General features: G+C 45.9%; 1 protein-coding gene across 4 annotated transcripts in view; it reads right to left on the reverse strand.

The window, feature by feature from the left end:
• The window catches only part of EVC (EvC ciliary complex subunit 1), an 89,968-nt gene that overhangs the window by 12,366 nt on the left and 52,338 nt on the right, over positions 1–25,264 (reverse strand). For all 4 annotated transcript variants that reach the window (XM_037742225.1, XM_017539138.2, XM_017539142.2 and 1 more), the window contains exons 12-14: positions 14,030–14,242; positions 4,255–4,364; positions 1,049–1,259 (exon numbers count right to left, since the gene is read on the reverse strand). In XM_037742225.1, the coding sequence (XP_037598153.1) occupies positions 1,049–1,259; positions 4,255–4,364; positions 14,030–14,242 (534 nt within the window). The remainder of the gene's footprint in view (positions 1–1,048; positions 1,260–4,254; positions 4,365–14,029; positions 14,243–25,264) is intronic.

Below are 25,264 nucleotides of genomic sequence, written 5' to 3' on the forward strand. Positions count from 1 at the left end.
TAGAACATCCTGAGACCTGAACACTAGCACTGAGGAAGACACAAGGGCTTGGAGAAGTTAAGTAACTTTCTAAAGTCACACAGCAGAGCCAGGTTTTGAAGCCAGAGCTGAGTCTCTTAGGACATCACAGAAGCGGAGGCAGGGCACACAGGGCCCCCAGGGCTGCCGTAATTTGTAGAAACGAGAGAAAGAAGTGAGCGGGGCTGGAGCGAGGTCAGTGAGTCCTGCCTGCCCCTCAGAGCTCTCCTGGATAGAGGTAAAGGGACTGCAGACTTGGGCCTCATTTGTAGGTCAAACAGCAGCAGCTGCTCCCAGAGCTTGGTGGCTTCATGCAGGAGGCCTGCAGTCAGCCTACCTGGGTGTAAATCCCGGCTCTGCAACTTACTGATTCTTTCTTTCATCTGCTATCACACTTCAAAGAGATCACAGAGGCCTTCTCTCCCATGTCCCCAAAGACAACTGCACCTGTCTCCCTCTGATTCCATATATGTTTTTTCCAGTATAATTCTCATTATATTAGTGACACTAGAACGTTTTGGCACATGGTTGGCCCCTGTGGGGCCTCCATTGTCTCCACTTGTTATGGGCTAAATTGTGTCCCTTCAAAAATGGTCTGTTGAAGCCCTGAGCCCAGGTACCTCAGCACGGGAGGTTGGTAAGAGGAGGGGTGGCCTTTGAGGGGGTGATTAAGGTCAAGAGGTCATGGGCCCTGATTCAGAATGCCTGGTGTCCTTATAAGAAGAGATTGGACACCCACAGAGGAAGGACCTGGAGGACACAGGTTGAAGACGGCCATGTACAAGCCAAGGAGAGGGGTCTCAGAATCAAAGCAGCCCACACCCTGTCTCAGAACTCGGGCCTCCAGGATGGCAAGCAGGGAATGCGTGCTGTGTAAGCCGCACGGTCTGTGGAACCTCGCTACGGCAGCCTCAGCGAATGAATACCCTACCCTGCAGTACTGGGGGTGGTAGGAGTTGGGTTCTGGCAAACCTGCTGGAAGCTGGGGGCTGCTGCAGGGGCAGCACCTGTCTGAAATGGGTGGTCCTACCAGGGCCCTGAGTAGCTGCCACTGATGCTCGTCCAGGCACTGGGAGGACCCCTGCTCCAGCACACGCTGCTCCCGTAGCTCCTGCAGGAGGCGCTTCTTCCCCGAGAGCCGCATCTGTGTCAGGGTGGCCAGGGCACTGCCGCGGAGTGCCAGCCTCCGGAGGGCCGAGCGCAGAAGCAGGTCATGCCCCTGCAGGACACACCGCGTGGACCTGAGGAAAGCAGGTGGGGGTGGGGTCAGTGCTCTTGGCTTCACGGAGCCAGTGAGAAGCTCCCCCTCAAACAGCCACAGCCCACAGGGAGCCCCTCTAAAAGGCAGCACATTGGAATCACCACCCTCTGCTGCCGTCCTCTTAGGCACGGGTGCCTCCTGGGCACCCCGCCGCCATCTGCTTGTCTATTAATCTTTTTAACCTCATCACATCCTGCCTGCCTGTCCCATCCATGTGTATGGCAGCCTAGAGTATGCAGCCACTCAAATTAATGATGTAACTCAAAATCAGCAGATCCAAAGCAGAAATCTTGAGCTACTTTTGAGTTCCTATTTCAGTGATGCATGTAAAAACTTCAGTCTTCCAGATAGGTTCATTTGGTTGCGTAACTTGAGGCATCTGCTGAGAGGCTGAGAGGTGAACAGAGGTCTGACAGTCAGCTGCCAAGGAGAGGCTGGCAAACACTCCAAGCTTTTTGGTGGGTGCCTTCATGCTAGGAAAAATGTCACTTCCCACAAAGATCTAATTCAGAATCAGCTAAATTCCAACATGGGTGGAGTGAATCTACCACTCTCCGCAATTCCCGCTAGAAGTAAAATAAATCCTCTCTGAAAGAAGATTGTATCATTGGAAGTCTTGAATTGGCTCTATGGTTTTTCACGCTTAGTGGTCATCATCCAATAAAAATAACCAGACATGCAAATAGAAGAGAATTAACTGAAAATAAAGAGAAAAACCAACAACAGAAACATGCCGACAGATATCAGAGAACAGAATAGTCAGACATGGCCTTTATACTAATTATGATTAGTATGTTCCAGACACTAGATAAGATGAAGAATTTCAGCAGATAACTGGAAAACTACAAGGACTCAAATGGACATCCTAGAACTGAAAACACAATAACTGACATAAACAACTCAAGAGATGGGTTGGGTACCTGACAAAGTATGGCTGAAGAGAGAGTGGCTGGAAGGTACCTCAAAGGAAAATATCCGTGCTGAACCACAGAGAAGAAAAGAATAAAAAATACAGAGTAGCATGTAAGAGACATGTGGATAAGGTGGAAAAGCATCATAACTTCTGTCACTGGAGTCCCAGAAAAAGAGGAGGGAGAGAATGGGCAGGGGAAGATCTAAAGAGAAAACAGCTGAGAATTTCCATAAACTGATACGAAAACCCAAATATATATCAGCATGAGGATTTACATTAAACATAAATGGACTAAACATTAATACAATTAAAAGACACAGGTTTTCAGGCTAGACAAATCCCCCAGTCACTCTCTGTTGTCTTCAGTACGGCTCACCAGGTCTTCCTGGTCCAAGACTACTTATGCTTCCATTATCTTCTATTTTTTTTTTTTTTGAGATGGAGTCTCATTCTGTAGCCCATGCTGGAGTGCAATGGTGCAATCTCAGCTCACCGCAACCTCTGCCACTGGGGCTCAAGCAATTCTCAAACCTCAGCCTCCCAAGTAGCTGGGACTACAGGTGCCCACTACCACACCTGGCTATTTTTTTGTATTTTAGTAGAGATGGGGTTTCATCATGTTGCCCAGGATGGTCTTGAACTCCTGAGCTCAAGCAATCTGCCCACCTCAGCCTCTCAAAGTGCTGGGATTACAGGCGCGAGCCACCACACCCGGCCACTATGCTCTTCTGATGTTTCCACTGTATTATCCAATTTCATAGCTAGAAATCTACTTCTTGATGATATGCACAATTTGGTTTCTGGAAAAGGCTGGACAACTAAAAAAATTAGTTATATCAATACTCAGAGGAAAAGAAATTGAAAATAAATTCTACCAATAAGACACATGTACTTATATGTTCACTGCAGCATTATTTACGAAAGCAAAGACATGAAATCAATCTAGGTGCTCATCAGTGGTGGAGTGGATAAAGAAAATGTGGTACATATACACCATGGAATACTATGCAGTCATAAAAAGAATGAAATCATGTTATTTGCAGTAACATGGATGCAGCCAGAGGCCATTATCCTAAGGAAACTAATGAAGACACAAAAAACCAAATACTGCATGTTCTCACAGGTAGGAGCAAAACATGAGGCACATACAGAAGTAAGGATGGGAATAACAGACACTGGGGACTACAAGAGGGGGGCAAGGGTTCAGAAATGACCTATGGGTGCTGTGCCCACTACCTGGGTGATGGGACCTGCACCCCAATCTTCAGCATCATGCAATACACCTTTGTAACAAGCCTGCACATATGCCCTCTGAATCTAAAATAAAAATTGAAAAATAAAACTAAAAAATAGCTATATCCAGATATTTTTTCTCAGCTGGGCATGGTGGCTCACACCTGTAATCCCAGCTACTTGATAGGCTGAAGCAGGAGAATCGCTTGAACACTGGAAGCAGAGGGAGGTTGTAGTGAGCCAAGATTATGCCGCTGCAATCCTGTCCAGGTGACAGAGTGAGACTCTATCTCAAAAAAAATACATATATATGTATGTGTGTGTGTATTTTTTTATAAGAAAGAAGGAAAAATTACTTTCTAGCAAATTGAAAAGACCATATTGCACTAATAGTTATAGTGAAAAATGAATATAAAAACTGATAATAAATTGGGGAGTGGCTGCAATTGTGCACAAGAGATCTTTTTACAATTGTGATCACATAGCAATTTTGGGGGTAATAGAAATATTCTAAATTTGGGTCGCGGTGATAGGGGTAGAACTCAGTAAATTTACTAAAAATCATTGAATTATACTCATAAAATAAATGTATGTAAACTATATCTGAAAAAAGCTGTTTAAAAAAGTTCCTATGACAGACAAGTCTATGAAGTAGGTATCATTAGCCCATTTTATAGATGAGGAAATCGAGGCTAAGAAACTTTAAGTCATTTACATCCAAAGGAAGGTGAGGGGCAGTCAGTGTGCCCTCTGTTCAGATGAGGATGCTGAGGCTGGACGGAGCATCACGCAGGACGCAAGCCCCAGGCCTTCAGAGAGCTGTACTCACTCTTCAGTGAGGCCGCCCAGTCGGCCCAAGACGCCACGGATGGTGCCCTCGTGGTCCTCCCGCAGGTGCGTCTGCAGCACGCTGGACAGCGCACACTCCTCCATCCACACCTGAATCCGGGGCAGAGGGACAGAGCGGGTAGGTGGTTACTTGTTTTTTGTTTTGTTTTTATCCCTTTCAGCCTCGATTTCATCAATATTTTCTCCCGTATTTTCTTCTAAAAGCATAACATCTCTCCTATTTGCATTTAGGAAAAATGCAAATAGGAAAATTTTTAATTTTAAATGCAAATAGGAAAATTTAGGAAAAATGCAAATAGGAAAATTTTAAAGTATCTAAAATTTGTTTTCTGTGTAGTGAGGAAGGAGTCTAATTTTCTCTGGATAAATGGATAATTAATTGTCCCAACCCTGTTTATTAAATAATTTATTTTTTTCAGGCTTTCCTCCAATGCCAACTTGTCTTGTATAATTAACATATACACATACATCTTGTCCCAGGTTCTCTATTTCGTTCTATTGGTCTGTCTATTTCTGCACCAACACCATGCTTGCTAATGTTGTAGCAATCAAATGTCCGTGCAGCAAGGGCATATCCTCCCTTATCCTCTTGTTCAAAGCTGCCTTAGCTGTTTTTGGTTGCTTTTCCTTTCATATGACTTTTAGGATCAGCTGGTCAAGTTTAGGGGAAAAAAGACTCTAGAATTTTCTCATAATTGGGTTGATTTTACAGATCAATTTGGAGAGAATCACCATGTTTGCAAAATTGAGCTTTCCACCCCCAAACATGCCATTGCTCTCATTTTTCTATACGCCTTCAATAACATTTTATAAACATCTCCCTTAAGCTCTTATACATGTTCGTCAACCTAGGCATCTTGTGGCTTTTATTCTAAAGATGATCTTTCTTTATCACTGGGTGTTGCTGGTATAGAGGAAATCTCCTGGTTTGGGACTGATTTTGTATGTGGTGACATTTCAGAGCAATCTCCATAGTTGTGACAGTTTGTCTGTAGGCTCTTTTGGCTTTTCAATAGAGACATTCGAATTATCCACAAATATGGTGCACAAAATTCGATGGAGGAGCATCCGCTCACTCTTGCTGATTGTGTTGTTCAGGACAGATCTTCCATGGCCTGACTTACCATCTGGTCAGTCTGTCACCTTCTGTGAGATGGGATATTAAAATCTTCCATAATGGCATCAACTGTTCATCTTTTTTTTCAAGTCTGTCAAATTTTGGTTTATGTATTTTGTGGGTAAATTGTATGTTCCTCTTATATGATGTAATGATTCTCTTTATCCCCCCAAAAAGTTTTCTACCTAATGTATAGTTTGTCAGATCTTAGTATCATGCAGTTTCTTTTGGTTGATATTTGCCTGAGATATTGTTTTCCTTTCCTTGACTTTCTAATTTTTGATGATCTAGCTGTGTCTCCTGTCATGCCACACAGCTAGATTAGGAAATGTGTTTTTTAGCAATTTAAATGGATCTGCTCGTTTTCACTGTGACTAATGGTATGCTTGGACCTATTCCCACCGTCTAATCTTGTGTTTTGTAGATATTATGAAATGTGCATTGTTCCCAACTTGTTTTTATCTTTTATTCGTGTAGAAAGTAGAAAAGTTCCTTTTTAAGGTTTCTTTTCTTGTTAAAGAATAAGTGTGCTAATAACTTTGTGAAGCCCTATGTAGCTGTTAGACATGCCATGCTTACAGGCATGTAGTACATTCTATGTCCTTGTACTTTAACCAAGATATCTGTGCTAGACGTGCTCGTAGGCATGTCCCAGCTCTCCGCTGCTTTTACCTGTTTAGAAAAGTTTTAAGTTGTTAGCCAATCGGGTTTTAGTTTAGATTGTGAGGTCTGGCTCCAGTCAACGGAGATCACACACAGCAGTAAGGACAACCCCAAATGCATAAGGGATAAATTTGCATGTTTTCCTTTGCTTATTGTACCCTCATGGCATGATGGCTAGTGAGAGTCCCTTTCCTGCAGTCCAGGAAGTAAAAATTGCGTTGCTAAAAGATCTCTTGTCTCAATGCTAATTTTTCTTGGTAGCACCGAGCATCTATTTCCAACAACTGTATTCATCATTCTTTAGATCTCTAAGCTGTATTCTGGAACATTTTTTTCTCTACCTTGGAAGTCATATATTCTGTTTAGTTATTTTGCTCAGTCAATGCACTGCAAAGACCAGCAGAGCTCCCCTGTGGCTGAACAGATTGGTTTATCACCTGGTACGGCAAGGGAGAACGTGTAGAGGGGCGAGAAAGGCCCAGGTGTGGGCTGTGGGAGGTGATTTGGGGGGGTTTAGTGAAGCCAGGCTTGGCTCAGCCAGGACGCGGTGTCTGGGCATTTCAGGGGCAGGGAGTTGGACAACGTTCATTTGGTCTGTGTTCAGATGTGGTTGCAGGGTGCTGTCATTTTTGGTTCCGTCTTTCATGTAACAGAGGGGCCTCATCCAGGGTTGATGCTCGGTGGTTGGTTGTTCAATCAGCAAACACCCAGGTCCAGCTGTGAGTAGCTCCTGGACGGGAGGGGCTGCTCCTTTCCCTCCCACGTGGTTACTTTTCAGTTTTTAAGTTGCATATTTAACTTGTAAATACAAAGTTAATACTTCTGCCCTCCTCCACACTAGGAGAAACATGATTCCAGGGTTCTCTCTGCCTTCTCGGATACTGATCTCCATTATTTTGGTTCTGTGCTGTTTTCTAAACTCTTCATTGTTTGAATTATCACTGTTCCTTTGCCCAGTATTCTTTCTTGTTTCCATCACTCCCTCTGTTCTCCTTTAATTTTTTGTATTTTTAGTAGAGACAGAGTTTCACCATGTTGGACAGGCTGGTCTTGAACTCCTGACCACAGGTGATCCACCCGCCTCGGCCTCCCAAATTGCTGAGATTACACATTAGAATGTGCTTATAATGTGTGTTCTTTTGAAAACAGAGGGGATTAATAGCCCTTAAAACAAGACACTGTGAAACAAGACAAGACACTGAGAAACTATACCGCATGAATGAAAACTATAGTAATGAGGCCAGGCGTGGTGGCTCACGCCTGTAATCTCAGCACTCAGGGAGGCTGAGGCGGCTGTCACACAGCTAATAAACAGTGGGGCAGGAACTGAAATTTACGTCTTTATGTCTCTAAGGCGCACATATTTTCTAAATCCACCATGCTCCTCCCTGACGATCCTACATCACCAGGAGATGCACCTAACTCAGCATGATGATGATAAAACCAAGGACTCCATCCTTAAGGTGAGAGAGGCTTCTTCCCTTTTCCATGGCTTTTTAAAAGGCTGTACCTCTGGCAGCCTGGAGATGGTGCACGCTGCATTTGGAATGCAGATAAAACACAGGCCTGGATGCAAGTACCTGCAGCCTAGACTTCAGTTCTGGTGGATGCTGTGATTCATAACACTTGCACTTAACTCTCACAAAACTGCACTGCGCTACTGGAACAGTTCATTAAATCCCATCTCTGACCCGTCTTGTGAGGAGTTTACAATAATCTGTCAGAGTGCTACCAGAACATTCTAGAAAATTCTGCAGAGTCTTTTTTTATTTTTTATTTATTTTTATTTTTTGAGATTGGAGTCTCACTCTGTTGCCCAGGCTGGAGTAAGGTGGTGCGATCTCAGCTCACTGCAACCTCTGCCTTCCAGGTTCAAGCGATTCTCCTGCCTCAGCCTTCCAAGTAGCTAGGATTACAGGCACATGCCACCACACCTGGCTAATTTTTGTATTTTTACAAAAAATGACGAAATGATGGAAACCGCCTGGCGTAGCATTTCACCATGTTGGCCAGGCTGGTCTCAAACTCTCGACCTCAGGTGATCTACCGTCCTTGGCCACCCAAAGTATTGGGATTACAGGAGTGAGCCACCATGCCCGGCCAGTCTTCATCTTTTGAAAGGTGAGTTTGCATTGTCACTAAAGTATATAGCGGTCTTTACTGGGTGTTTTGAGAATGCAGCTAAAATTAGCAACAGGATTTCACGATGATTGATAAGGCCAAGACCTGGACCAGACGCTGCCTGCAGAAGTCACACAAACCTCTTCAGCACGATCACATGCAGGCTTGTAAATGCTCACATTCAGAAGAGATGCTTCCTCGCGCGAGAGTGCGGGTCGTCGCTACCAGGTCATTCAGTGGCCTTAGCTAAGTTTTACTCTTTGTCTCAAACTTTGGTGTGTTATGGGGAGAAAGGGAAGAGCTACTAATGGATGCCTAGTATGTGCTGAAAGTTTGGTAGTGTCCTCCTGGAAACAGGGAGGGTTTTTAGGTGGGGTGGCTCTAAAATCAACTCCTGAGGCAAATACTGGGGTGCTGGGGGCAAGTGGAGATTGCAGTTTTAAACAGCATGGTCAGAGTAGGCCTCGCTGTGAAAGTGACAAGGGAGCCAGGGCCCAGAGCAGGGCAGAGTGAGGCCGGAGCACGCCCAGAAAGCCAGAGGAGTACAAGGAACCAGCGGGGCCTGGTGGAGCATGCAGGTGGCGTCAGAGGGCAGCCAGGGCCTGAGGTGGCGGGCTTTGCAGAGTGTGGTGAGGACTCTGGCTTTATGCTGTGTGAAATGAGAAGCCGCTGGGGGTTCTGCACAGAGAAGCAGCACGATGTGACTCGGTGTTCCCTATCACATCTACTGTGCTGTGACTGTAAGATGCCCAATTATTTTCGGTATCACTAAGAAAGAAAAGTCACTGCCAATTAAATTAAAATGCATCTTGATTTCAGGGATGTTAAAATATTTTTAAATGTGTATCGTAAAGATTAGTGGCAAATAGGATGTCTTAAAACAGGGGTGTCCAATCTTTGGACTTCCCTGGGCCACACTGGAAGAAGAAGAACTGACTTGGGCCACACATAGAAGGCACGAACACGAATGACAGCTCGTGAGCTAAAAAAAATCCCCCCAAAAATCTCATGATGTTTTAAGAAAGTTTACAAGTTTGTCTTGGGCTGCATTCCAAGCCATCTGGAATGCATGCAGCCTGTAGGTCGGACAATCTTATCTTAAAAGTATCACTCTGGCTGGATGTTGAGAATGGAGGCAGAGCAGCTGGTCAGCTGTTCTTTGCAGTAACCCAGGCAAGAGGCACGGTGGCTTTGACCAGGGTGCCAAGAGGGGAGGTACTGAGGAGCGGTTAGACACTCAGGATTAGACTGAAGGCAAAACTAATAGGATTTCTTGTCAACCAATGTAGGGTGTGAAAGAAAGAGGAGTCAAGGATGACCCCAAGGTTTTTGCCCCAATTTAGTAGAAAAGTGGAGGAAGGCTATAGGGTAAGGCAGGTTGGCAGGAAGAGCAACAGCTATTTTTTACACACCAATTTCTCATGTCTAGCAGTCATCTAAATGGAGACTTCGTGTAGAGCTGAGTTCAGGAACGACCCTGAGCTGAGGGTGTAAATTTGGAAGCTGCTGGCTCTCAGTCTAATGACGCTTGAGGCACTAAAACCTGACAAGAGCAATGTGAGTGAGCACAGAAGTGACTCTTCTCCAGTCACACCTTCAGATGAGACCCCAGCCCCAGCCCAGGGATTGGCTGCAGACTTGTGAGAGGCCCTGAACAAAAGACTTGGTTAAACCTTGCCTGGACTTCTGACCCACAGACATTGCGAGATAATAAGTGCATGTTGTTTTAAGCCCCTGGTTACTTGTTACGCAGCATTAGAAAATGAATACAGATGGTGTGTGACTGGATGGGATCACTGAGGCAGTGCATGTAGATAAGGAAGAGGGCTACAGACTGCACCCCAGGGCTCTTCAGTGCTCAGAAAATAAGGAGCTGGGAAGGGACCAGAAAGAGACTGAGAAGCAGAAACCAGTGAGGTGGGAGGAGAAGCAAGAGAATCAAACGGGTGTTTCAAGGAGGAGGGAAGAGACCAACGTGGCCAAACACCACCCCCGAGTCCAGTAAAAGGAGGCCAGAGAGCTCGGCACTTGGTGATGAGTGCAAGACTCAGTGATGAAATGATGGAAACAGCCTGCAGTGGGGTGCAGAGTGAGGTGGGGAGCCAGGATTCAAACTCAGACAGACTGCCTCGAGCCTTGGCGTTCTTCACTGTCATGCTCAAGAGTGTACCAACTGCCACATTCCCTGCCCCACGACTACCCACTGGTGTGTTAGTGTCCTGCGGCTGCTGTAACAACTTATCACACATTTGGTGGCTGAAAACAACGCTTATTACCCTACACTGCTGGAGATCAGACGCCTGAAATGTGCGTCGGCAGCTCTGCACCCCTCCCTGAGGGTCTGGGGCAGGGTCCATTTCCTTGCCTTTTCCAGTTCCTAGAGGGCACTTGCATTCCTGGGCTCACAGCCCCTTCCTCCATCTTCGAGTCCAGCAAGGGCTGCAGAGTCTTCCTCACTGCCTTACTCTGACACTGAGGCTCCTTTTTCACTTATAATGACCCTTGTGATGACATGGGGCCCAGCCGGATCATGGGGAGAATATCCCCATCTCACGGTCACATTGGTAACGTCCTTTTTGCCTTGTGACCAGACATAGTCATGAGTTTTAGGGATTAGGATGTAGGCCTCCTGGGGGCCATTATGGCTGCCTACTGCAAGGGCACTGGGAGAAGCCCAGAAGTCTGCATTAGAGCAGATTAAATTTTGAGAAACAGCATTCTACAATCTGTTTCAACAGCGTAATTCACCAAGTCCGTAATTTTTAACAACTTCCCTGAGCAATGGGATATGAAACTACCAAGGCCTTTTTGGATAGAAAACAATGTGGGAAAGGCAATTTGTAGTCGATGTGTTTTTGATTTTCCATGAATAGCTTTGTTGGTGCTTTTCTTCTCATGATTAATATTCATCTGAACTGCAGAGAGTTCATTTCTCATTTTTTTCATCGATAGGGAAACATGGCAAGTGGATCTCTAACTATCGTGTGTTAATTTAAGGCAATTAAGTAATCAATAAATTAACTATGACATATACACCTGGAGAAAACAGTCTTGGGTCATACGTATATAATCAGTTGATGAGGTCATCTTCTGCTGCTTCCTGCATGCAAAACTCAACCAGAAACCCAACCTTCCCCGCATGCCAAGAAAAATTCACAATCATATGCTCACAAAGTAAACAAGTAAAATATAAAAAACAGAGCTGTGGATAGTCTACTATTTGCCTAACATAACTTGAGACTCATAACCAGAGAGTTTTAGATGAATCACAGGTGTTTTATCGGAAGTGAAATTCTTGATTCCTTCACTGTCAATAGCATTAAATGATTTGAAGGATATTGTGCAAAAGGTCTTAACTTGCATTATCTCACAGCAATCACTTGGGTGTTGTGACCCTTAGTTTTCACACAGAAGCTGGAGTTCTGAGGCATTTTTAGCAAGTTGTGTCAAGTCACAGAATTGCAAGAGGTCAGCTCACTGGCTAAAGTCACACAGCCCATTAATGTGTCTGCTCTGGCTCAAACCCATGTCTTGGACTTCTGAGGTTAGGGGCCTGGCTGCAAAACCACAATGGTCTTTAAAAGGCCCCTACATTCATTTAGTGGGTCCACTTCAGAGGCCCATTAGGCTCACCTGGTTTCTAAGACACTGAGACCCAGGGACTCAGACCCAGGGAGGACCCTCCTCCCTCCCCAGGGACTGTAAATGAATTGGTCTGCGGCCCAGTATTTGGAATGAATTGGATGAATTCAGCTTCATTTAGATCCCTTGGAAGAATACAGGGCAAAGGCAACGCTGTAATCATTTCCAAAGCTGCACTATTGTTGCTGGACATGGAACTAGTTTTCCTGAGCATTTACCATATTGCAGCCACCGGGCTTTGAACAGGCGGCGTAAAGATGAAAATCAGGGTTGCTGTCCTCAAGGAATTCATGGCCAAAGGCAGGAGATGGGCAAGTCACCTACAACAGGGCAACTGGATGCCACGGACAGAGGACTGAATGAACTAGAAGGAGGTCTAAGAATTCATTCTGGCAGGTAACTAGGCCCTGTGCCTGTCCCCACAGCTGTGAGTGGTCATGTGTTTGCATAATGCTTTCCTCTATCTGTTTTGTACTTTCTATTGCTCCAAGGAATTGTTTCAGGAAAACTCTTTTAGGTGCTTCAGTCAGATTGGTCTTTTGTAACTAACTGCAAACCCAACTTAAAGAAACAGGGTTTGTTTCTTACAACAAGCACCTCGGGGTGGGCGGTTCAGGGCTGCAGCAATGGCTTAACAGCACCGCCAGGGGCTCGGGCTGTCCTTGCCACTCCACCATCTGGAGCCCACCAGGCTCACACAGGCTGCCTCAAAGGCAGAGAAAGCCTGATGCACCTCCGGGCCTCCCGTGTGTTCTAGGAAGGAAGAATGGGACAATGAAGAAGTGGGCTACTCCAAGCAAAACCGGCTTTTGTATCAGGAAAGAGAAGCCCTTTGCCTTGTCTCAAAGGCCAGAGCAGTGTCACTCAGCCATGGCTAGTTGTAAGGAATATGGAGAGTAAGAACGTTAGTTTCACAGCTTTTAGAGGGCAGAAGGCATGGGAGACAGGACATGTAGGCATTCTTGGGGGATGCTGAATTTGGAAATGCCTTCTTTTATTTAACAGTTTAATTTTTTAAAGATAAAATCTGTGTGGGATGGGCACAGTGGCTCACGCCTGTAATCCTAGCACTTTGGGAGGCTGAGGTGGGTGGATCACTTGAGTTCAGGAGTTTGAAATCAGCCTGGCCAACATGGTTGTGAAACCCCTTCTCCACTAAAAATACAAAAATTAGCCAGGTGTAGTGGCCCGCACCCGTAATAGGGTGGCTGAGGCAGAAGAATCGCTTGAACCTGGGAGGCAAAGGTTGTGGTGAGCTGAGATTGTACCAGTTGCACTCCAGCCTGGGCAACAGAGTGAGACTCCATCTCAAAAAGTAAAAATAAAAAAAATAAAAACCCAAAAAACAAAAACAAAAAAATCAGCGTGTTTTGTATTAGTTTCCTATTGCTGCTGTTACACATTGCCACAGCTATGGCTGAAAACAATACAAATCTATTATCTTACAGTTCTGAGGCCAGAAGGCTAAAATGGGTCTTCACAGGCTAAAATCAAGGTGTCAGCAGGGCTGTGTTCTTTTTTGGAGGCTATGGGGAGAATGTACTCCTTGACCTTCCCATCTTCTCGAGCCAGCCAGACTTCCTAGGCTCACAGCCACACCATTCCGACCTCCGTTTAGACCATCAAATCTCCTTCTCTGACTCCCACCCCTCTGCCTGCCTCCTGTAAGAACTCATGCAATTACGCTGGGCTCCCTGGGATAACCCAGAATCATCCCGACCTCAAAATCCTTCACTCAACCCCACCTGCAAAGTGCCTTTTGCCGTGTAAGGGAACACACTGTAGATATATTTGGGGGGGTCATGATTCTGTCTCAGCATATATCTGTGGTCTTAGTAATCAGACTCTCACTGAAAGACAGGAGTCCTGTGCATGCAGCTCCCCCACTCCCACAGAGCCCACTCCCTGCGAACCTCTTTCCTTTCTGCCATTTGGTTGGCTACCTATTCCTCTCATTCTAAAGAACATGCTTTGCTGCTCTCTCTTGACTGATCAACTTAAGGTATGATCTCCGACTTCCTGTTGAGGGAGATGAGGGCTCTCCTCTCTCATCCCACCCCCGTGGTGGGCCACTGTGAAAGGGAGGCAACAGTCACCTCTGTAGAGCAGCTGCAACAGGCACTAGTGGGTGCTCAGGATGTGAGAGCTGTCACTCTTCTTCACGCGTTTCTAAAATGCAGACCCCAGCCCCTGGGTTCCCAAATGCCCGCACCTGCCGGTCTTGCTCTAGGAGCTCCTGGAAGAGTTTCCACTGCTGCCTCCGGAAGTGATCCGATTTCCCCAGCTGCCAGGCAGCGTTCTCCTGGACTTCCTGCCTCAAGTAGTCACACTCTTCCGGGGGGAGGCCAGTCACGCCAGGGAGTGTCTGAAGGAACAGGGTGTCCACAAACTTCTGGAAAGTGTCCATAGTGCTGCAGTACAGCTCCTGAAGCCAAGAACCACAGCTGGGGTTATAGGTCATGGCAGGACCCTGTGTGGGGCCTCAGCTGCTCTCTGCCTCTCCTCCACAAGCCTCCCACAAGACACAAGGAGATCCACAGACAGGAAACTCTGAAGTCACATGTATGCAAGCATGCATAGGCACACATATACACACATACAAGTACACCCCCCACATGCACACTCACTTGTACACACAGACACATGCACATGCATTCATACACATATGCATGCAGACACATGCACATACACACATGCACATATACACACATGTACATATACACACATGCACATAGACATGCACATCCACATGAACACATGCACACCTTCACACACATGCACACATACACACATGCAGACATACGTGCATGCACACGGACATGCACATATACACACATGCACATATACACATGCACACAGACATGCACATCCACATGAACACATGCATACCTTCACATATATGCACATATACACACATGCACATATACACACATGCACATAGACATGCACATCCACATGAACACATGCACACCTTCACACACATGCACACATACTCACATGCAGACATACGTGCATGCACACGGACATGCACATATACACACATGCACATATACACATGCACACAGACATGCACATCCACATGAACACATGCATACCTTCACATATATGCACATATACACACATGCACATATACACATGCACACAGACATGCACATCCACATGAACACATGCATACCTTCACATACATGCACATATACACACATGCACACAGACATGCACATCCACATGAACACATGCACACCTGCACACACATGCAAACAGACATGGACATATACATGCATGCATACACACATGCACACAGACATGCACATATACACACATGCACATATACACACATGCACACAGACATGCACATCCACATGAACACAAGCATACCTGCATACACCTTCAACCCATGCACACACTCCCACACATTTCCATGCATAAAGTGCACACATACACACATGAATTACAATACCCTCATATATACTTGCGCACATAGACACACTCCCCCCCACACACACACACACGCATAGTCTTGGGATACACCCGCCACCTTAGAGCCGTCAGCCCCACTCAGCCAAGCCTCACACCTGCTCTCCTTCCTCAGTGAGCACTTCATCTCTGGCATCGCCTTGAAACCACCATTTGGGCCTCCTCTGGGTCACTGTCCAGATTATTTTCACAATCCCCACTGGTCTCTCTGTCTTCCCTTCCACCCTCCATACTTAGGTGAGTTATTTTTGTAAACCTCAGATCTGTGGAAGACCTCTGTTCCCCTCACACTCAGGATCACCCAGCAAGGCTTCCAGGCAGCTCAGAGGGGGCCCCAGCCGTCTCATTGTGTTGCCTTTATCCCACCTCCCCCGCCCCAATACCTTCCTAAAAACTACAAAAAACAAACCCACACCATAGATAATAATATGAACCACCTATGGATCCGATACTTGCATCTTTTTTTTTGTTTTTATTTAAAACATGGAACCTTACAGGTAGCTGAATGTGGTGGCTCATGCCTGCAATCCCAGCACTTTGGGAGGATCACATGAGGTCGGGAGCCTGGCCAACAAAACATGGTGAAATCCTGACTCTACTAACAAATACAGAAATTAGTTGTGGCGCATGTCTGTAATCCCAGCTACTTAGGAGGCTGAGGCAGGAGAATCACTTGAACCTGGGAGGCAGAGTTTGCAGTGAGCCGAGATCACGTCACTGCACCCCAACTTGGGCAACACAGAGAGACTCTATATCAAAAACAAACAAACAGACAGAAAAACATGGAACCTTATAGGTTAAGCTGGAATTCTTCACGGCTTCCTGCAATTCTTTCCCTCCCTCTCAGCCTCACACAGCCACCCCCAAGAAGTCAGTGCCCCTCTCTCCAGTTTACATGTCTATATTTTCCCCGCATATCACGTTCATAAAGGTGGCTTTTGGTGTGTGTGTTAATTCACCCATAAATGGCACCTCATCGCATGTTTCATTAGGCAGATGCTTATTGTTTTGTTTTGAGACAGGATCTCTCTCTGTCGCCCGGGCTAGAGTTCAGGGGAGTGATCACACCCTCGACTTCCTGGGCTCAGGTGATCCTCTCATCTCAGCCTCCCAAATAGCTGGGACTATAGGAGTGTATGCCACTATGCCCGGCTAATTTTTTATATTTTTTGTAGACACAGGGTTTTACCATGTTGCGGAGGCTGCTCTTAAACTCCTAAGCTCAAGGGCTTTGCCTGCCTTGACCTCCCAATGAGCTGGGATTATAGGTATAGGCAACTGTGCATGGCCCAGAAGCTTTTTAAAGCCACTACCCTTCTCCATCTCGTCACTTTCACACCTAGAATGGACTCCTCACCCTGCAATCCCTCCAAAATAATCCCTTCTCTGGAGCCTTCTCTGGACCACTCAGACTAACATGGGATTTCTGACCCTGGGCTCCCACCAGCTGTTTGGTTAGCCCAGCAGAGTATCTAAGCCACAGTTTACCTGTCATCCCCCGTGAGCACAGCCCCTGAGATGGCGGCTTTGTTGCACTAGGGTATGGACCCGCATCTCATATCCTCCCCAGCCAAGCACCTGCCTGCCGACCCTGAACACACCATGCACCAACACAGTTAGAACAACCATGTCCCCTCTCTACCCAGGAACTCTTCACCATGTTCCAAAATTAAATTCGAGGCCTCCTTTTCTGATAAGGCCCCTGACCACAGGGTCTGATTAGGTGCCCCGTGGCTTAGCTGAACATCTGCTTTCCTTCCTGGAGTCTGGAATCTTGGCACATGTCAGGAAGTGGGTGTGCCTGTGTGACTGATCCCAATGGAGACTCTGGACTCTAAGCTCAGGATAGCATCCCTGGTAGACAACATTTCACACATGCTATCGGAACGCATGTGAATGAAGTGCATCCTCTGTGGCTCCACGGGGAGAGGATTCTGGAAGCTTGTGCCTGGTTTCCTCTGGATTTTACCCTTTGTAGCTTCCCCCGTTGCTAATTTTGCTTTGAATCCTTTCACTGCAATAAGTCTCAGCCATGGGTACAACTATAGGCTGAGTCCATGAGCTGTCCTAGTGAACCACTGAACCTAGGGGTCTTCCAGGCCCCAGAAGACGTGCCCCTCCCTTGCTGCTGCCCCTTTGCAGGCACTGGTCATGTGATTGCCCTTCTCATGGACAAGACCACAGAGTCTCTTCTTACCACCTTTGCATTTGTGGGGCCTAGCAGAGTGCCCAGCAAATGGCAGGTGATGATAAATAGAATTATTAACGATTATGAATTCTTACCATTGCCAGAATCAAGAACACTGTTTTGCATAATATCACTCAATCCATACAGCAGTTCAATCAAGACATTCTATTATAATCATCATTTTACAAATGAGGAAACTGAGGCACAGAGAAAATGAGTAACTAGGACACAGTTTATAGATGGTAGGTCCTGGCCATTGGACTCTTAGACTCACACCCTTAGCCAGGGTCCTACATGGATAATTGGTTTTTTGAAAGGAAAATAAACATATTCTCACACATGCATTCAGCATGGTGTATGTTCCTAGGTCATACTTGCTATGCTCAATGAATGTAAGCTAAATTTCATTCAAATCAATGTTAATTCAACCTAATGAATGCCACACTCTTAAGCTCATGGCCAACCCTGACTTTGGTCAGAATAAAGTGATCATGACAAGGGCATATAGAACCCACATTCTTTTAAAAGCTTTAGAGATATTTCTGATATGGCTAACCAGACAACTTGGACCAAGCCTTTTACTGGGGGTGAATGAAAAACATAGGTGGACAAAATAATTATTAAATCTTCATAAAAGTTGCAAAGAGCTAACAAGACTGTGATAAGTACATGGGCCAGGGTCTGAGAAGACACATCTGGAGGGGCATGCCCAGCCTTGAAGCTGCTTTTACCTAGGGAGTGTTGGTTGATTCAGAGGGCATGGCTGAAAGCCTGAGCAGGTCTTTTGACAGCCTGAAGCTGACAGGAGACAGAAATTTAAGTTCATCATTCATTATGGGTGGAGGCCTGGTAAACCATTCCACACTTAAGGTTGGGACCCAAAAAGCCACACTGAAGAAATATTAGTGAAATGGAAGGGAACCAGCCCAAACTGGTTATACAGACTATAACCCGGAGTCAAGTTATTTAGATTGCCCAGGAAATTTTAATCCCCAACTTTGAATCAAGGTGACCCTGGATCACTAGAGGTGCTGATATCTGACAAAAGCAAAGGAAAATCCTCTTTGGAGAAGGACAGTATCGTTGTATACTTGAAAATATTTCTACAAATAAATGTGCAAATTTGAAATATAGTATACAAAATATAAACAGACACATGAGGAGATAAGGTAACATGATCAAGGACCTACATGAACAATGGACATCAGAAACAAACCCACAGGTACTTCAGAAATAATTACAAGTCAGCATGTAATTACAGGACATGGACTTTCAAGTATCAATGCTTACCATGCTCGTGAAGTTAAAAGCTGCTCTTAAACCTTTAAGTAAGTAGCTGGAAATTACAAAAAGTAATACTACTTAGTTTAAAAAGAACCAACTAGCAGTTCTAGAATTGAAAAATATTGTCCAATATTAAGAACTCAAGGTTTAATTGCAGTTAAGGCGCAGCTGAAGAGAGAATTAGCACACCAGAAGATAGACCAGAAGAAATTAGCACAAAGCAAGGAAAGACTAAAGGATGGAAAATACAGAGGAGAAGATAATGACATAGAACATACAGTGGGAAGGTCCAAAATGTTAAATTGGATTCTCTGAAGGAGTGAAGGGAAAGTCTGAGTAGAAGCAATATTTGAAGAGATGAAATTTCCCAAACTGATGAAAGAAATTTACAAACAAGGAAACTGAGGCTTTCTCTCTAAATGTAAAACAGAAGTTAAATAAGTTGTACAAGTTTACACACAGTTCTGACAGTTGAGGTCCAGTGCCCATGACTCAGGTAAATATTTTTAAAGAATGAATGAGTAAATGAATGAATGAATAAATGATTAGCCAGTACCTACTAAACACAGAGTCACTTTTTGCTACATGAATAGCAGGAAAAATAGTCTTTAAGAAAAACAAAACAAAAAATGACTAAACACAAAGAGGTCATTTCCTAATGCTAAAAGGTTTAATTCACTAGAAAGATGAAAAAATTATAAATTTGTATGTACTTAATAACGTTACTGAATCAGTGGAATTTGCCAAATTAACAGAATAAAGGAGAAAAAATATTACACTGATTACCTCAGTAGAGGAGGATAAAGCATTTCACAAAATTTAATTTCTGTGCATGAGAAACACACTTAGCAAATTAGGAATGGAAAGAAACTTTTTTAACTTGATTAAAGAAAAAAAACCCAGCTATATTACACATTATACCTAATGGTGGAAACCACAAAGCAATATTAAGAAAAATAAATTAAATATGACCTAAATAAATGCAGTATACAATGTTTCTGGATTGGAAGACTTGATATTGTAAAGACATTAATGATCCTCAATTTGACCTATAAATTCCAAATCTTAATCAATAACTATATGCAATATCAATTGAAGCTACACATACTCCTTAATCCAAAATTCCACTCTTCGGTATATCCAAGAGAAATACAGGCACACAGCTTCTACAAGAAACTTCATGCCAGTCAATGTGTAATCGGCTGACACAAAATGACTCCAAAGTCCATCACCAGTAGGATGGGTAAATGTATGGTGCTGTATTTATACAACAGAACACTCCACAGCAATAAGAAAGAATGAACTACTGCCACACACAACCACACAGATGAATCCCACAAATATAAAGTTGAGTGAAAGGCCAATGGGACAAGGCACATGCTGTAAGATTTCATTTACATAAAGTTCAAAAACTGCCAAAGCTGCACAACAGTGTCCAGGGGTGTGCTCTGAGACACACAACTGCAAATCAAACCCGGGATCTGATTTCTGTATCAGCTGGATGATGGCTTCTGGGAGCAGGGAGGGCGTTAGGATGGGGAGGAAGCACGGGGGTGTTCTGAGGTCTCAGGTACATTCTCTTTCTTGCTCTACATGGTTTCATAAATGTTTTATAATAATCATTTGTTAATTTATAAGATTATGCTTTATTTATTCATTTGTGTTATATTTCACAATAAAAATTGTTTCAGTGAATGGGGAGGATGGACATTATTTTTCAGCCTCTAAGAATCCCAATTTTCTGCCAGCAGACAGATTTTTAAATTGACTCTCATTCTTGGACTCTCTGATTCTACAGCAGAGGTTGGGACAAAGCTTTTTCTTTATTGTTCACAATTGTCAAATCACAAATATATGCTGGGATTTGTAAATTAGAGGAAGGTTAGCTTTGTGAAAGCAATACGGTCCATTAGCTTAGCCTCCTTCTAATAAAAAATGTGCTGGATTCTGTCTGCTCCCTGGAAAGACTCAAGTCTGCGTTCTTTGCTGCATGGTCTGACAGGTCATAAAACACATCGCTTCCCACTAATGCTGGCACGTGTCATTTGGGAGATACTGATTTATTCTGTGCCTGAAATAGAACCAGAGTTAATTTGCATTATTGCTTTCCCAGTACGTGTAAAGGGGTCAGGACGGAGGGGAACTCTAGTTGGGGATGGAGGCTGGCCCTGGGCCTCACCCCCTAAGCTTAGGAGGATGTCCCCTTCCCCTCAAACAGAAGCACACACAGCCCAGGCAAAGACAACCTGCTCACTCTGAACTTGCTCTTCGCTCAGGTGTCTCCTCTACACCCACATCCAAACTACCTGCTGCCCTCCCCAGGTTTCTCACTGAACAGGGACTTGGGGAAGGGAAGGTACTCATAGTCTGGAGCCTTTGAAAGCTTCCTTAACCTACTCGAGGCTCAGTCTTCTTATCTGTCAAAGGGGGCTGATAATTCCTGATTTGAGGGCTAACTGTGAGGATTAGAAAGGATTGGTAGGTTCACAGAACACAGCAAGCACTTAATAAATGCTAGCTAGTATGATTAGATAAAAGTTGGAGAAGTTAGTGTGTGGTTCTCAAGAAGTGTTATCCACTGCTACTGTCATTCTAGGAAAAAAGCATTTGGGGGGAAAGAGGTGAGAAGAAGTCCCTCTGAACAGGCGCAGTTTTTGTTTCAGTTGTTTGAAAAGCAAGCAAGAGGAGGGGAGAGCAGGGAGGGAGGGAAGGGAGGAGAGGTACAAGGCCAGAAATGGGCAGGTGGCCCAGTGGGGCTAAAGTACAGGGTATTGGGAGGCAGAGGGCTAGTGAGGGGGCCAGCATCACACAAGGGACTCAAATGCCACACTGCCAAGAGGAGACCTGGCAAACTGGACCATGGTGGGGTTCAAGCAAGCCAAGGATGTGGCCAGGGCCAAAGATGCCCTGAGGAAGTTGCAGAGTCCACGGAAAGGATCTTTCTGGATGCCCTGGACATGGCCTGGCCCCTGGGAGTCTTGTTCCTCATGACAGGAGCCAAGAACATTCCCCAGGGACTGCAGCCTGATTGTTTTGAAGATGCACATTTAATGACTTCAGAGTAAAGTGTGCTCAGGTTCCCCTGACAAGTGGGTCCTGGAGAGCACAGGTGAGCTTGGGTCTCTTAAAAATGGGAACTGGGGGCCGGGCATGGTGGCTCATGCCTGTAATCCCAGCACTTTGGGAGGCCGAGGCGAGCGGATCACCTGAGGTCGGAAGTTCAAGAGCAGCCTGACCAACATGGAGAAAACCCCATCTCTACTAAAAATACAAAAAAATTAGCCGGGCATGGTGGTGCACGCCTGTAATCCCAGCTACTCGGGAGGTTGAGGCAGGAGAATCGCTTGAACCTGGGAGGCGGAAGTTGCAATGAGCCAAGATCGTGCCATTGCACTCCAGACTGGGCAACAGGAGCAAAACTTTGTCTCAAAAAAACAGGAAGTGGGTTGAACAAGGGGCAGGAGCTCACGCACCTGCCGTGCTGGGCCATCCACCAGCAGCGTGACCACGGGCCGACTCCCTTAAAAAAGGAGGGGAGGACACCTGCCCGTGGGAGATCCCATGAAACACCTGGGCAGCTAAACACACTGCCTCCCACTCTCTCTCCCGGTACCCACGCCCCTTGCCACATAACTTTGCTGGGACTTCTCTGGGTGAGTGGGGAGCACCTCCCTGCCCCTGCTACGCTGAGTTCAGGCACGTGACTTGCTTTGGCCAACAGAATGAGGCAGAAGGGCGGTGTGCTGCTTTGGCGGCTAGGCCTCAGCTATTGCTATGAGAAGAACGTGCCCAGCCTAGTCCACAGGTCTTAGAAGGAAGACAGGAGAGACAGGGAGCAAGGCTGAGTCACATTAATCAAGCCCGGCCGAGATCAGCCAACCGCCGGCCAAGCTGCAGACCATGAGAGCAAATCACTGTTTTCTTCAGCCCCTGGGTTTCCAGGTGTCTTGTTACACAGCATGACTGTGATCATAGTTACCTGGACAGCAGGAGCTGGAGAGGGTCCTAACAGTGAAAGCTGTTCTCCTCACAGCGTGCAGAGGTTCATTTTGCAAATGTCTCCTGAGCACCTACCGCAGGCAAAGCACTGTGCCAGGGACACTGTGGTGACTGAGGCAGGTGTGGACCTAGACCCGAGCGAGTTCAGAGTCCATCAGGGAGTCAGACATGGCACACATGCTTCCCACAGGCTGTGATGCATGTGAAGACCGGGAGGATGGAAGTCCTAAGGCAGACAGGTCTGGGGAGAGGTCAGAGAAGGGCACCCCTAAAGAAGTAACATTTCAGCTGTGACTCAAACAGCAAGAACGAGCTGACCAGGCAAAGCCCAGGGAAGGGAGGAAGACAGTGTCAGGCACTGGGGTGGGAGGGGCAAGGGCACCCTTGGGGGAACTGAGAGATGTCTGAGCTTGGCCAGAAGTCAGGGAGCAAGGGACAGAACTCCTGGAAGGGTGATGAGTGGGCCAGGTTGTGTGGACTTCATGGGCCAGGCTGGAAGGCCCGTTGGGCCACGTTGGGGATCTTGTGGGCCAGCTTGGGTGGAAGCCTCATGGGTCAGGCCAGGAAGGCATTGTGGGTTAGGCTGGGGGCATCCTGTGGACAGGCTGGATGGGCCTCATGGACCAAGCTAAGTGGTCATGATGGGCCAGATTAAGGATGTCTGACTTCTTGAGAGCAACAGGAGGCATATTGGGGTGTTAAGTGGGCTCTTTCATATGGCTAAGAACTTAAAAGGAAGGTAGCTGAGAATTCCTGGATCAGAGAGGTTAAGTGATATGGACTAGGCCACACAGCAGGTATGCAGCTGAAATGGGTTCACAACCTGGTCTATCTGCTTCTTGAATGACTCTTCTCCCCTCTGTGCCTCTTTGCAGGGAGGTAAGATGGTTGTGAAAATTACTAAAAGGACAGAGAGGTAGCATGTGATACAAGGGCACTGTGAGTGGTACTTCTGCAAAGAAAACACATTTACCCCAGTAGTTTTACTAACTTAAAATAAAAAGGCACATTCCCTTAGTCTGTTTCTATAAATAAAGGTAGATAAGATTCACCTAGCCTATTTTTCTCAGTCTCTGCATCCTTGGTGATGGCGTATCACCCTTTAAGCCTAACAAAGAACCACAGAAACTGATTTGCACCCTGCAGCACCCATGGACACCAGCTTCCCAGAGAGGGGGAGGTCTGTGGGGCCCAGGCTTCTATTATGTCCTCTCAAGATCTGCTTCCAATAGGTTATTGCCCAGAAAATCAGGGTTTTCACGGTCTTCAGGAAACAAATTTCTTTCACTCTTTGGAAACGTACTGTTTTTCTCTGTGGTACACAGAATATCTCCCTAAAGATGTCCATGTCCCAATCCCTGGAATCTTTCAGTATGGAATGTTCCATGGTAAAGAGACTTCGCAGGTAGGATTGAGCTAAGGACCCTGAGACAGAAGGATGGTCCTGGATGACCCAGTTGGGTCCAATGTTATCACAGGGTTCTGATAATCGAATAAGGGAGGCGGGAGGGTCACAGTCAGGGAAGATTCACATCTTCACTGGTGGAAGCAGAGGCAGGGGTGGCGCCATAGCTGGCCCTGAAGATGGAAGAAATGGTCGGAGCCAAGGAATGTGGGTGGCCTCTAGAAATTGAATGATGGTGAATGAGAATACTTTTTTTTTTTTTTTTATTTTTAAGATGGAGTTTTGCTCTGTCACCAGGCTGGAGTACAGTGGTGTAATCTCAGCTCACTGCAACCTCCACCTCCTGGGTTCCAACGATTCTCTGGCCTTAGCCTCCCAAGTAGCTGGGATTACAGGCACCTAACACCACTAATTTTTGTATTTTTAGTAGAGACAAGGTTTCACCCTGTTGGCTAGGCTGGTCTCGAACTCTTGACCTTAAGTGATCCGCCTACCTTGGCCTCCCAAAGTGCTGGGGTTACAGGTGTGAGCCACCGTGCCCTGCCAAGAATACATTCAAGTGTCACTGTGTGCCCAATACTCTTCTCTATGCTTTACCCATGTGAGCCTACTTAAACCTCTTGGTAGCCACATGAAGAAGGCCTATTAGCTCCACTTTGACAGAGTGGAGGCGGGATATCGACTGTCCAGACACAAAGCCCCAGGCTTTCTCACTGTCCCATCAGTCAGCACCATCTCGTTTGTGGGCCACAGCAATGTCTCCTCCCAGGGCTCCCCGCTGCTACCTCTGCCCCTAGATTCTGTCTTCCTCGTGGAAACCACAGTGATCCTGGTAAAACATAAAGCAAGTCAGTTCCCTGCTCAAAACACGCTGGTGATTTCCTGTCTCACTCAGAAGTCAATGTAACTATCTTGGGATGGCCTGCAAAGCCCTCGAAGATGCAGCTCTCTGGCCTCATCCCCTCCCCCTCTGCCCCTTCCTCCCTGCCTGTTTTCCCAGCTTCCCCGCTGCCCCTACACTGGCCCCACTGCTGCAACCCCAACCATACACGTGCTGCACAACACTGTGCTCAACAACACTTGTTGAATGAATGAAT

The sequence above is a fragment of the Cebus imitator genome, unplaced genomic scaffold, assembly GCF_001604975.1.
Source record: "Cebus imitator isolate Cc_AM_T3 unplaced genomic scaffold, Cebus_imitator-1.0 Scaffold117, whole genome shotgun sequence".
In the NCBI taxonomy this organism is placed as follows: Eukaryota; Metazoa; Chordata; class Mammalia; order Primates; family Cebidae; genus Cebus; species Cebus imitator.